Genomic DNA, 12,971 nt, shown 5'->3' with positions numbered 1-12,971 from the left:
TACATTGATTAAAATCAGTTTATTTTAACAGACATAAAATAGATTCAATCCAGTGCAAGTTGTTCATGAAATATTAAACAAGTTCTTTGTGGCTACATCTTGATATATTTGTAATAGATATGAATTTTCATAAATAGAAAATGTTGATTTTATATTAAGAGATTGATTCGTTTGATTTGAGTTTGAAGTTCCCGCACACAAAATAATCTCACAGCAAAATATTTGGTCATTACACATTTTGTGTCCCTGATTCTCCAGTAAAAGCTTTATGAGAGCTCATTTGCACACTGCAGCTTGTGCTTCAATCAGAACATAGAATGCAAATGAGAACCCAGGCAGCTTGATGTGTTCTCCAGGCGGCAGCTCACGTCCCTTCAGCAGAGGAAGTGTTCGGTCATCCACCATCCTCAGCACTTGTCCATTCAATTTGACTGACCTAGAAGACGGACAAAAAGTGGGATTTAACGATTACAAGATTTTTACTACAAGAGCTGATGCATAACGTGTCTAACAGCTTCCGAGATTTTAGGTTAAAATGCATATGAATAAATAATGGAAAGTGTATTTCTTAACCGGTCACATTTTTGTACGCTTTTATACCACTTTCATTCATCACATTTCTGACTCATTTTAAACAGTTTTAACAAATTAATTAATAAAATGATTAAACGTTGACTATTACATGCAGTCTTTCTATTAATATGAGGTAATAAAAGTATAGTGAAGTGTAGTAAAGCATGTCTCTCCCAAAAAAAATGACTGCATTGTATAGTCCAAACATTGTGAGATCATAAGACATTACCTGGAATAAAGACTCTGTTCCCCAGCCTCAGCTGATTGTAGCACAAATGCTTCAATTGTGCTGTTGGCCATATGGTCAGGCAGAATAACAGTGACTTCATTTTTGTTTAGGTTTAAGGCAAATAAGGTCACAGCACCTGGTCTATAATGAGTGCTGAAGAAGAAAAGACACCGTATGAAAAGTTAAGGTAAATGTCTTTAGAAAAAAATTATTGTGAACAAGAGAATACAAGTACCTTTTTCTGTTGGTGCAGTGAAGGTATACCCGTATTGGTTTCTTTGGTCCTGAATTCATATTAACTTCTGCTTTTAAAACCTCTGGGCCAACAAGCCTTTTGTATAGCAATGATAGCCAATAATCCTGCCGTATGTATGACATAGTTTAAAATACAAAATGTAATGTAAAGAAAGAAAAAAAAATAGGATAACTTGACTGGTCCAAGTTCCTGGACTGATCCAGAAGTTATGTAACAAAGATCAAACACATAAGAAACACTTACTGGAAGAGGATCTAGGTTATCATCCACTAAATGGTAAGTGCCAGAACCAATTAACACCTGTCTAATGACGACATCCAAACCAAGTTTGGCAGCAAGTCCCAGTTTGTCCAGCCACCTTTGATAAACAAAACAGATATAAATATCTACAATAAATAATAATAAATATATTTTTATTTTATATATATATATATATATATATATGATATATATATATATATATTACAGTTTACAAGAAATTAATACTTTTATTCAGCAAGAATGCATTACATTGATCAAAGGCGACAGTAAAGACATTTATAATTTTACAAAAGATTTATAGTTCAAATAAATACTTCATATTCAAAGGATCCTGACAAGATTTTCCACGAAAATATTAAGCACCACAACTGTTTTTAACATTGATAATAATAAACATTTCTCGAGCACCAAATCAATATATTAGAATGATTTCTAAAAGATCATATGACACTGAAGACTGGAGTAATGACTGCTGAAAATATAGCTTTGCCACCATAATAAATTATATTTTATAATATATTAAAATAGAAAACAGTAATTTTAAACTGTAATAATATTTCACAATATTACTGTTTTTAGTTTACTGTAATTTTTTCATTGGTAGGCATTACAGATTTCTTTTAAATACATAAAAAACTACTAATCCCAAACTTTTGAACGGTAGATAAAGATTTTTAATATATATATTACTTTACTATTATATATATATATATATATATATATATATATATATATAGTTATTTTGTTATTTTTTATTTTATATAATAACTGTTGAATTCACATTCAATTATAATTACTTAAATGCAAATCATATTTTTTAATGTATAATAATTATGGAAACTTGTGTATCAATAACTGAGTCAAAATACTATTTCTTTCATTTTCATTGGCATTCTAATAAACTGATTTAACTGCACATTAAACACACTGGAAGTTTAAATTTTTTCATCCATAAGTGTTTTTTGACTTACATGAAACCAGCTACAAATGTGTCTGAGAGGCCAACAGCACCTCCACCATATGCCGAGCTCGTCTCTCCTAGCCAAACTTTTTTCCCCGGAGAAGCAGATTCAACAATCTGAAGGCAGAATGTTAATTTCAGTTATTATCTGACATTTCTCACTGCTGAATTTGATATATCTGATTGCCACGAAAGACTTTCTATTTTAATATATTGTGCAGGAGTACTCTGGTACCTCAAGGACCTCGTTAATTTTTGTTGCAAGAGTATCAAGCACTTCAGGGTCAAGGAAATCTTCTAAAGACGTGTCTCGGCCATTCACATAATAGCTTTAAAGAAGAAAAACGAGAACAAGTTCAATACAAAGACTCATAAAAAGCTAATTTAATTTATTTCTGATTTTATGAAAGGAAAGAAGTAAATCATAACTTACTGATGCCAGGTGCATGCAGTAATGGCCTTTGCTCCAGTCTCCAAAAACCTATAAAAGTGAATGCTCAACCATTCTGTTACCATTCTTACCATGCATTAGTAAGACTGATGGTGCAGACAAGATGCATCTCTGAAAGTCCATTAAAAAATTAAGAGCTATTTTCTCTGGACACTTACCCAGTTAACAAATCTCTGCGGTGATCTCGTGGCTGACTGACATCTGGTCCATATAGTCCTGTTGAGTTGTAGACCGCAGATTGCTGAAGGATTTGATGCAAATGGACAAAATCCTGACCGAGCTGGTACCCATCCACTCTGATTCCAGCTTTTTTCTCATAACTGTTGGGTTCTAAAACAACAGATTTAATGCTGAAGCATCATCTTAAATAATAACAGATAATCATCTTAAAATGATAAGGCAATTCAAAACAGGTGCATGCACTAGCAAAAATCTAATGAAAAGATCCCAAATCTTACCATTCCCCAGCTCCCAGGACATCACATACTGCCTGGACTCACAGTACTTCAGCAGCAGTTCTGCATTTTTGATTTGTGCTGTGTGTTTTGTTTTGTTTGGTTCGGAGCATTGAATTCGAAGATGAGGTGAGGTCCAGAGCAGTTCGGTTAGGAGTATAGTATATCGGATGGACTGTCTGTGAGAAACACAGACACTTGACTCTTCCTTTCACAATAGCGATCAGTGAAAATCTGAATACATTTACAAAAAACATAGCTTTACATTTTCTGACACTTAAAAATGTGGGCCAGAAGAACTTATAATTGTCAAGATCTGACACAAATTAACATTGTTGCGAAAGAATGTTGTTTTGCTATTGCTATCGTTATTATATCTCGACTACACTACTGTAACCCTTTATATGTTGGATTGGATCAGTCATCTCTTCATCGCTTACAGTTAGTCCAGAATTCAGCATCTCGTCTTCTAACTGGGACTAAAAAGCGTGAGCACATTACCCCAGTTTTAGCCTCGCTCCACTGGCTTCCTGTCCGTTTCAGGATTGATTTTAAGATTTTATTGCTTGTTTTTAAGATTTTAAATGGAATGGCGCCTCCTTATTTATCATGTCCACACTCATGTCAAAGCACTGAGGTCGTCCAATCAGATGCTCCTCGACGTTCCGAGATCCAGGATAAAAAATAAAAGTGATCAAGCTTTTTCAGTGGCTGCTCCTAATCTCTGGAATAGTCTACCTGTTCAAATAAGAACAGCTCGGACTACTGACATTTTTAAGTCGTTGCTTAAGACCCATCTGTATTCCTTAGCTTTCATTTGGAGTTGAGCTTTGACACTGTGACATTTGTATTGTTTATTTGTTTGTGTATTCTGATATTGTTAACCACTTTTGTCAACCATGCTTTTTTTTAAATGTGCTAAATAAATTGAAAACCAAAATTGCTGTACTAACTCATGATAAATTCCCTATTAGGTAATAATTTAAAAGAAGTGAAATTAAACTTACCAGAGAATTTTGTCTTTTTGTATTTTCCCTCTAGTTCCTCCTGAAGTAAAGTTTTTGACTGTAGGACCCATTCCTGCTTTAACCTATTTTCCAACAATGGAGGCAATTCAAGTCTCTCACATAATTTTTCTGTAGGAAAAACAGTAGATGTGGCTGATTAAATAAATCCAAAAATAATAATAATATATAAAAAAACACACTCACACACACACACACACATATATATATTGTGTGTGTGTGTGTGAGAGAGAGAGAGAGAGAGAGGGTCGAGAGAGAGTACTATAGCTTCCACTTAAAATTCACCTTGAAACCAGGTGGTTAAGAGTCATACCACTAATTGCTCAGAAACATTAAGGTATAAGTGTCCAAATAAATCTGGGGGCCACTACAATCTTTAGATACAACAGGCAATGTTGGTGCATTGTATGATCAGGGTGTTTATGTGAATGAGTTTATTGTTCCCTCATTAAAGCAAAACTGGAATCATGCTGTTGAAGTCAGATGACAAAAACCACAGTCAGCTTTCTCGTGTAGTGAAGCTAAGTGACAGAGGTTACCTAGAACAGCGCTGCTGCTGTTGTCTCTCGCTTGAAAAGATCTTCCTCGTGGATTGAATTTCATAAAATCCTGTTTGGTACCTCCAAATCGCAGAAACGCTGGGATCAAGGCTTTGGCAAGGGTTCTTAACTTTGGTGAACTATAGAAACACCATATCACTTCTTTTAAAATTACATCACAGCTTTACTCATTTGAGGTCTGCTTTAAGAGGAGTACTTACTTCAGTAGGTTCATGAACTTCTCCTCGGTGATTAAACTCGCATCTATGGCCACAGAGAGAAACCTTTCGTCCACCCGTCGGGCCACATGGGACAGATCCAGGTCAACACGTATGGACTGAACATCATCAACAGATATTACTGTTTTGGCTCCGACATACAATGCGCCAAACAAAGCAAGAGCTACAATCGTGAAACTTGCTGTGGCCGCAGACTTCATCTGTTCAATCCGCCGGTGTCCTCCTCACTCAAGCTTTGCTGGCATCGGTTTCACGCGCTCATTCAAAACACACAGGCGAAATATTTATATAAAAAAAATTTTTTCGTTGTTTTTTTGGCAACGTCAAAGCTAGTTCCTTCTTTCTTGTTAGACCAGTTCATGACAATTATTTGTTTAAATATCTCACGCTAGTGACTGACTGCAGGCGTGGCTTCATGCGGAATTTTTTTTTTTTTTTTTTTGCAAAGCTTAACTGATTGGCTGAAACTCACAACATCAGAGGCAGCGCAGAGACGCTCCTCGGCAGCGCTGGAATTTGTTTCTCCTTTGTGGCTAACTAGTTATAAAGTATTTATGACACAAAATGACACATGAGGATCATGGAAATGAGTAACAGAGATGCTACTATAAAGAGGTTACTTTTTTATTTTTATTTCAGCCAGACATGTAGGCACTGGCATTATGCAATAGTTTACATAATGCCATGCGGATTCAATAATATGCATAATATTTACATCATATAAATACAAATAAACAAAAATTTACAAAGATGGGAGATCAGATGGCAGCATAAGCAGGTCATCCACCTCTTCCTGCAATGCCTCTGCTTTCTCTTTTATTAACATCTGAAAATGAACATTGAGACAGTTAACATGAATAAAAAAGTGTTTTCTCTTATATGTACATCTTGAAAGGATAGTTCAACCATAAATGAAAATTCTTTCACACCCTCGTGTTATTCCAAACCTGCATTACTTACTTTCTGACGTGGAATGAATAATTTTCTGAATGTCCTGGTAAGTCTTTTGCATGCATTGACAATAAATAGTGACCAAAAAGGATTCAGAATCACCAAAATCGTCATAAAAGTAGCCTTGACACACTCTGAGGAAGGCTGAAGGCCAAAATGCATCAGTGTGCAGTGTTTTGGTCATTTTAAATAATTCTATTGTGATGCCCATAATGGGAATAAAGGCTTTTTAACTTTTTGGACCAGAAGAAGTGCCTTGGATTCCTTTCTATAATAAAAGTAGCCTTCTTAAGCCATATGATCATGTGAGGAAATAACTTTATTATGCTTTTATGATGATTTGACCTTTTTGAGGGCAAACATCAACATTTGATGTCAATGCATGAAGGAAAAAAAAAAAAAAACATTCTTCATATTTTCTCAAGTATGAAAGTCATGCAGGTTTGGCTTGAGGGTGATGAATAAATGAAGACAATTTTTATTTTGGATGACCTTAAAAAGAAAAGCTAAGCTGGAAATATAATGTTGCTCTATAGTGCAATATTGTACTTACTTTTGCTGATGCAATAATTTGATTTGCTTGTCTTTTGAAGAGGTTTTCAATAGTTTGGACCAGAATTTGTGGATCTGCATTGGCAAGATGTGCAAGTGTCTTGTAACCAGCGTTATACAGCTGCTTAGCACGATGCTGAATTATAAGAGAATGAAAGAAGAAAAAATAAAATCATACAAATTGAGCGCTCCAGCAAATGTTCTGGTCATAGTTACTTTAGAGAGACTGGCAAGCAAGATGATCAGCAAGAACACACACCTCCATGACTCCAGCCACCTCCATGAGTGGAATGAGCTCGGCCTGCACACAGTAAGTCAATCTACGGGTCAGCTCTGAGAGAAGAGCCTTATAGGCCCAAAACTCCTCTAGCTCCTGAAATGGACAGACAAATCTCATAGTATTCCTATCCATTTATGAATTTAAGATAGAAACAGATATGTCATCTGATATGTCTTAAATGATTCCTGGATGTGCCCTAACCTCAGTGAAGTGCAGCACGGAAGAGCCAAATGCGGAAGCTGAGCTGAGAAGAGTCTGTACGAAGCCTCTGGTCAGCTGGAATCTATCAGATACGTTCCACAGGTTTGTCTCCTTCAGTAGGGAGTACAGCACCAGAGCCAGATACAACCTATTCACTACCAAAATGTCCATAGACTGAGACACAGGTAAGAGAAAAAGAAACAAAATCTATCATTGTGAAATCTACTTCTGATGATGTTTCACTTTAAGTCACAGTAAACCTTTATTTTTACATCTCAGGAACTTAATGAGAGTTAAATGTTAATGCTGTAATCCTTTAAGAGGATAAGGATATAAGTGGGACTATATTCAAGTCACATTTAATTTTATTTACAACATTCTTGCGAATGATATATTTTTTCAGCCGTTTTAGGCTTATTATACCTATGCTGTTCAATCCCAAACAAATAAACAAAAAGTTGTGAATCACTAGTATGGTATTCTGCAATATGAAAGGAATGCAGTTCTGCCAACCTTCCTAACGCTCTGTCCCGCTGCCATTCTAGCCACAAAACTTTCAGGCACTCCGACTGCAGTGGCCATCTTCTGCTCGGCAGCTGACAAATTTGTAAACTGGTACAATGAAACATTTGAAGTATGAATACACAGCTTAGACTAAAGTAGAGGATACACTGACATTAATAAAAACAAATTACATACAAACACTGTTGCCTTAAAATATAGCCTTAAAAGTGGTTTAGTTAGTAATACACACTACTGTTCAAAGTTTGGGGTCATTAAGATTTTTTCTTAAGAAATTAATACTTTTATTCAGCAAGGATGCATTGAATTGATGACAGTGACAGTAAAGACATTTATAATGTTGCATTTTTAAAACTTTCTATTCAGCCAAATGCAGCCTTGATGAACATAAGAGGATTCTTTTAAAAAACATTTAAAAAATTTACCAAGCCTGAACTTTGGAACGGCAGTGTATCACTAAAATTGGTTTAACCTGACGAAAGCATCCCACCTGCCTGAAGTAGATCATCCAGTCTGGCTTGCATTGATGCACCATGTCATATGGAGTGATCAGATAAACTAAGTGAAGAAAACTATTGAGGAGTAAACCCTCCAGCCCTTTTGATAAGTCTCGGTAAAGCAGATCACAGCAGCTTAGGTCTACTGAACCTGAAACAAGAAGTACCAATTTAAATGGAAACATTACAAAAAGGAGGCTCTGAAATACCAAGGATAATAAAAGAAAGAGAGGCTAGAAGTGTGTATTTTTTTTAATGGTTGGTATTGTTGCCATGTTGTGGATGATTAGTTATTTTGTATAATTTTTTTTTTATCGTAGAATTACATTATTATTATAATTATTATGTGTTTTTTTTTGTTTTTAAATGTTGCTCTCCCAAGCCTGGTGATTTGGAGAATGGTTTGATTGTTTACATCAGCAGAGACCTCAATGAGGCTCTTCTGCTTCAGTGTCTCTATGGACTCGACTGTAAGATCCCACAAACTCCTCTCTGGACTGACCTGAGCCTCCTGCACACTAAGCAGTGTGCCTTTCATGAAATCCCTCACTTGTTCTACAGTTGTAGTTATCTGAAATCAAATGAGACACATTAGTGTTTGTACTTCTAGACTAGACATAATTTCTCTTTTATGACTGCATCAAAACATTTCACATACTTTTAGCCCGATGAGTGACAGGACGAGACTGAGGAGGCCCCTCCCTCCATCATGCAGCAGGTTACTGTAACATTTCTCCATTGGTGCAGACAGTAGTTTTTTGGCCTGGGGAGTAAACAGTTGCATTATATGATATGATATGAGATATGATATTTGTAATTTTAATGTAAAAATATTTTGTTATTTTGATTTGTTATATGTTTTTTGTTATGGTTTGGGATACTCTCACCCATGGCATCGATACCTGCTCGTCCTGCTCTGCCCACCATCTGTTTGTACTGACTTCTCTTTAAAAACTCTGCAGCTACATATGGGGACCGCAGAATCACCCTGAGAAGTGCACATGATTAAGAAACCCCTTTCAATACTTAAACAGATTTGATTTGATCACTTGTGCTTTCAGATGTATAGGTCTAGACAAACCTGCGTGCGGGAAGGTTGATGCCAGCGGCGAGAGTTGAGGTGCAGGTGAGGAGGCAGAGCACTCCTGAGGAATAGGCCTCTTCCACCAACTTCCTCTCATCACTGGTCAGGCCACTGTGGTGGTAGGCCAGGCCAAAGGGCACAGTCTTCTGTAGCACAGGACACAAGGATCCATTCCCACTGCTCTTCAGTTCACCCAGAAGAGTGGCTTTCTCTGCCTCCCTGTGTTTCAGAAACTCCCTGGAGGTTTCATTTCATACGTCAATGACACAAAAAAATTTAAAAGCACTTTATAGGGATAGTCCAAAAATGAAAATTCTGAAAAGATGGTATTTTGAAAAATGGTAATCAAACAGTTTGAGGTGCCACTGAATTCCAAAGTATTTTTTTGTCCTTACTATGGCAGTCAATAAGACCCAAAACCATTTGTTACCAACATTCTTCAAAATATCTTCTATTGCGTTCTGCAGAAGAAATAAAGTCATACAGGTTTGGAATGACATCAGAGTCAATAAATGATAACAGCCTTTTCATTTTTGGGTGGACTACACCTATAAGGACTCTAAAGGTCTACTCACTTATTTAAATACTTGCAGATCATTCCAGCTAGATTCTCACAGTTCTTCTTGGTGGCACAGAAAATGAGGCAGGACTGCTGAGGGATGACTTCAGTAGCCAGAGCTATGATGCGGTCAGGATCCATTTTCTGCATTCCACTGGAGTACTGAAAAAGTCCATCGCACAAAGGTTCAATAAGCTCAGTAGATTGATATCTTATTGAGTTTAAAAAAAGCTTAGCACTGTGGGGCTTTGGCCGTGACAGTTTATCAATACCTTAAAATCTAGGAGTCTTGAGAAACTGAAGCATGTCTCTTCCCTTGGGTCAACTTCGTATATGCTGTCCTTTATTTTTACATACTCTTTCAGCTCAACCTACAGAATCACCAGTTATTTATTTGAATTGAGCTGCTCACATTTAAAGCCTTATTAAATCATAGTCATAGTCTTACAGGTCTGAAGTCATTGGTGTAGTTTTCAGCTTTCAGGAAGGTCTGAAGATCTCCCACGTTACCTAATGTTGCACTCATACCAATAATTTGGGTGGATTCTGTGGAGAAATAACAATGGAGTTAACAGAATCTGTAATGTGACCATCACACAAATAGAGTACTGCATGTGTGATTTTCGTGTACTCACTGCTCATGTACAGAATCTTTGACAAAGTCATTTCAAGAATTGCCCCCCTGCTCCCATCACCAAGCATATGGAGCTGAAAAAACAAAAATTCATTTGAAAAGCTTACATACACTACTGTTCAAAAGTTTGGGGTCGGTAAGATTTTTAAAATTAATAGATTTATTCAGCAAGGATGCATTAGATTGATCACAAATGGCATTTAAGACATTGTTACAAAAATATATTTTAAATAAATGCTGCTGAATTCTGAAAAAAAAAAAAAAAAATCCACAAGAACGGTTTTCAATATTTACAATAAGAAGAAATGTTTCATGAGCAGATAAATTACATTTTAAATATATTAATTAAATTGTAATAATATTTTACAATATTACTGTATGTATCAAAAATAAATGTCAAATAAATGCAGCTCTGGGAAGCACAAGATAATTCTTTCAAATAAATCCTACCGAACCCAAACTTTTCGGTAGTGTATCGAAACAAAACCGAAACACAATAAAAAAAATATACTTTTATAATGATAATAATAGTTTGTGATTCATACCTCATCCACAACAACCAGGCCAATATTGTCTAGACGGTCATTCTCAATCAGTGAATTGACAAGACTGTGTCCCTTCTCAATAGTGGTGATGTACAGAGAGTTTTTATTTCTTCTCTTGACTGGAGGAAACCTCCCTTTACTGCCAGCATACTCCTCGACCATGAAGTCTAACTCAATTCCAAAGCTAGACAGCCCTCGAACCTAAAGGCAAATCAATTCATATAAGTGGATTAACAATACAGTTATAATTATCCAAAACTGCTTGATTTATACTTGATTGCCCTACTGTTTAGATAATACATAAAACATACATAAATACATACCTTTTCCTGAACCAAGGATATGTATGGCAAAATAAGCAGTGCATCTTTCTTTCTACACAAGAGCTCTTTTAATATGAGAATCTCTGCCACTAGAGTCTTTCCTCCACTTGTTGGTAAAGAATAAATTAGATTTCTCCTTTGTTGCACCGAATCCAGGCTCAAACATGTCTCCTGCCATTCTGAAACCAAAAGAGAATGGAAAATAACAAGAGGATTAAAACACCGGTTTACCAGATGCCGATAAGAACAAAACTGGAATGGAAAGGATGTAAAATACTTACCATACAAGTTTTGGATTCCCTTTAATATCAAAATAAGGTCTTTAACTTTGGATGGGAGACCAAAAAAAGGGCCCAGGTCCTGCTCAGCTGATATGGATTCTATAGCCCGCATGGCAAAACTCATTTCTTCAGTCATCACAGCTTCCTTTTGTTGTACTGTCTTGGAGACAGTACTGGATGTTGCTGCATTGTCTATCAGTACTTTCTTAAGATGATCTTTCATGCTTCTTCTGGCCTTTGGGGGTGGCTTGTTGACGTTGAGATCTGCATGATTGACAGCTGGCTTGGGATTCACCAAATCAGGGGTAGAGGTGTTATGTGCACCCCTGGAGGGGCTTTTGTGGGGGGTCGTGACAGCTTTTTGAAATTCAAGCTGAGAGCTCGGCAAAGCTCTGGATGTTAAATCTCTGAAATCCTCTGCTAAGATTGAGTCTGAAAGATCATCCTCACAGGCATTCGGAGTCTGCTGGTCGTGGCACTGCCTCATTTGGAGTTCCACATCTTCAAGCTTAGCCAGAAAGGAGCTGTCACCCACAATGCTGTCATAACCCTCAAATAAGTCCTCGTTGTCACTGCAGCACTGCATAATAAAAAAAACACCATTGGCATGCTTGAAATCAATGTACATCTTTCACTGAAAGTAAGAAGGGGCTGCTTACCAGCTCTGTGCCTTTATTCTCACTCATGTCTTGAGTATAAGTGTGTCCTTCAACAGTAGAGCATGTTTCTGATGTGACACTGGACCGCTTCTTGGCTGTAGTGATGTGACTTTTCAGTCCATCCCTTGATCTCTTTCTTGAGGAAGAGTTGCGCTTTACCACAATCTCGTGCATGTGCTTGTCAGAATACATTACTACTGTAAAGCTACTGGACACTGATTTTACAGCATTGCGTGATAATACTGACGTACTGTAGGGTCAGTAATTGGCACCACAACATAGAGTCGAAGCTATTTATTCACCCATAGTTAAGTCTGTATGACAGTTAAGTAGCTGACCTTAGTCACTAGATAAAAATCACAACAAAACAACTAAATATCTATAATTACACAAAATAATAGTGAGCGGCGTCACACTAACCAACGTTTACCAAATACGAGGACTTTCGAAAAGATGAGTGATGGAGATGACCAATGGGAGTTCGCCTTTGGACCACGTGACTGTTAAAGCGTCAAGACGAGAAAAGGCAGAACAAAAGTCCCTTCAGTCCTTCACAGAAACAGACTTGAATGAACTCTTCTGAGAAAAAAAAACACTTCATAAAATAATAAAAAAATGCTACATTAAATTTTATTTTACATTGATTCTGTATTAATGAAACGCCTTTTCACAAGACATAAAAGCTGATTGCATTGTTTTCAAGAATACAAAATGATTCATGCATCTTTAAAAAATCTTTACATCTACAAAATTGTATTTTTTTCAAGTGTGGGTGTGTGTGTGTGTGTGTGTGTGTGTGTGTGTGTGTGTGTGTGTGTGTGTGTGTGTGTGTGTGTGTGTGTGTGTGTGTAAACCACTTGAGCTTTTTATACAAATTTCCCAGTATTTTATTAT

The 12,971-nt window shown here is 36.5% G+C and overlaps 2 protein-coding genes across 2 annotated transcripts; both read right to left on the bottom strand.

The window, feature by feature from the left end:
- On the bottom strand, positions 1–5,189 carry LOC109083888 (heparanase-like). Its single transcript, XM_042711439.1, has 10 exons — positions 4,972–5,189; positions 3,190–3,365; positions 2,890–3,061; positions 2,714–2,761; positions 2,516–2,609; positions 2,291–2,397; positions 1,302–1,416; positions 1,038–1,162; positions 803–955; positions 1–436 (listed from the first exon to the last, which is right to left on the bottom strand). Exons 1-10 carry the CDS (start codon positions 5,187–5,189, stop codon positions 277–279), a joined length of 1,368 nt encoding a protein of 455 aa, XP_042567373.1. The 3' UTR covers positions 1–276.
- On the bottom strand, positions 4,751–12,537 carry LOC109056683 (helicase, POLQ like). Its single transcript, XM_042778910.1, has 19 exons — positions 12,078–12,537; positions 11,419–11,998; positions 11,138–11,316; positions 10,815–11,015; positions 10,271–10,343; positions 10,084–10,181; positions 9,908–10,006; positions 9,652–9,797; positions 9,074–9,313; positions 8,839–8,980; positions 8,651–8,755; positions 8,355–8,563; positions 7,986–8,145; positions 7,487–7,585; positions 6,974–7,147; positions 6,752–6,865; positions 6,494–6,628; positions 4,972–5,815; positions 4,751–4,890 (listed from the first exon to the last, which is right to left on the bottom strand). The coding sequence occupies exons 1-18, from the start codon at positions 12,267–12,269 to the stop codon at positions 5,732–5,734; spliced, it is 3,030 nt and encodes a 1,009-aa protein (XP_042634844.1). The 5' UTR covers positions 12,270–12,537; the 3' UTR covers positions 4,751–4,890; positions 4,972–5,731.
- Between the last annotated feature and the right edge of the window lie 434 nt (positions 12,538–12,971).

Source organism: Cyprinus carpio, chromosome A21, assembly GCF_018340385.1.
Source record: "Cyprinus carpio isolate SPL01 chromosome A21, ASM1834038v1, whole genome shotgun sequence".
Lineage (NCBI taxonomy): Eukaryota > Metazoa > Chordata > Actinopteri > Cypriniformes > Cyprinidae > Cyprinus > Cyprinus carpio.
Note: the sequence above shows the minus strand (reverse complement) of the source record. Positions and strands in the feature narration are given on the sequence as shown.

Coding starts and splice junctions, on each gene's coding strand:
- LOC109083888 (XM_042711439.1), bottom strand. CDS start 5,189: ATGAAGTCTGCGGCCACAGCAAGTTTCACGATTGTAGCTCTTGCTTTG. Junction 3,366..4,971: donor AAGTTCATGAACCTACTGAA/GTAAGTACTCCT, acceptor TGTTTCTCACAG/ACAGTCCATCCGATATACTA. Junction 437..802: donor GAACAGAGTCTTTATTCCAG/GTAATGTCTTAT, acceptor TCCGTCTTCTAG/GTCAGTCAAATTGAATGGAC.
- LOC109056683 (XM_042778910.1), bottom strand. CDS start 12,269: ATGTATTCTGACAAGCACATGCACGAGATTGTGGTAAAGCGCAACTCT. Junction 11,317..11,418: donor GGGAATCCAAAACTTGTATG/GTAAGTATTTTA, acceptor TTTTGGTTTCAG/AATGGCAGGAGACATGTTTG. Junction 8,564..8,650: donor TGTCACTCATCGGGCTAAAA/GTATGTGAAATG, acceptor ATTTGATTTCAG/ATAACTACAACTGTAGAACA.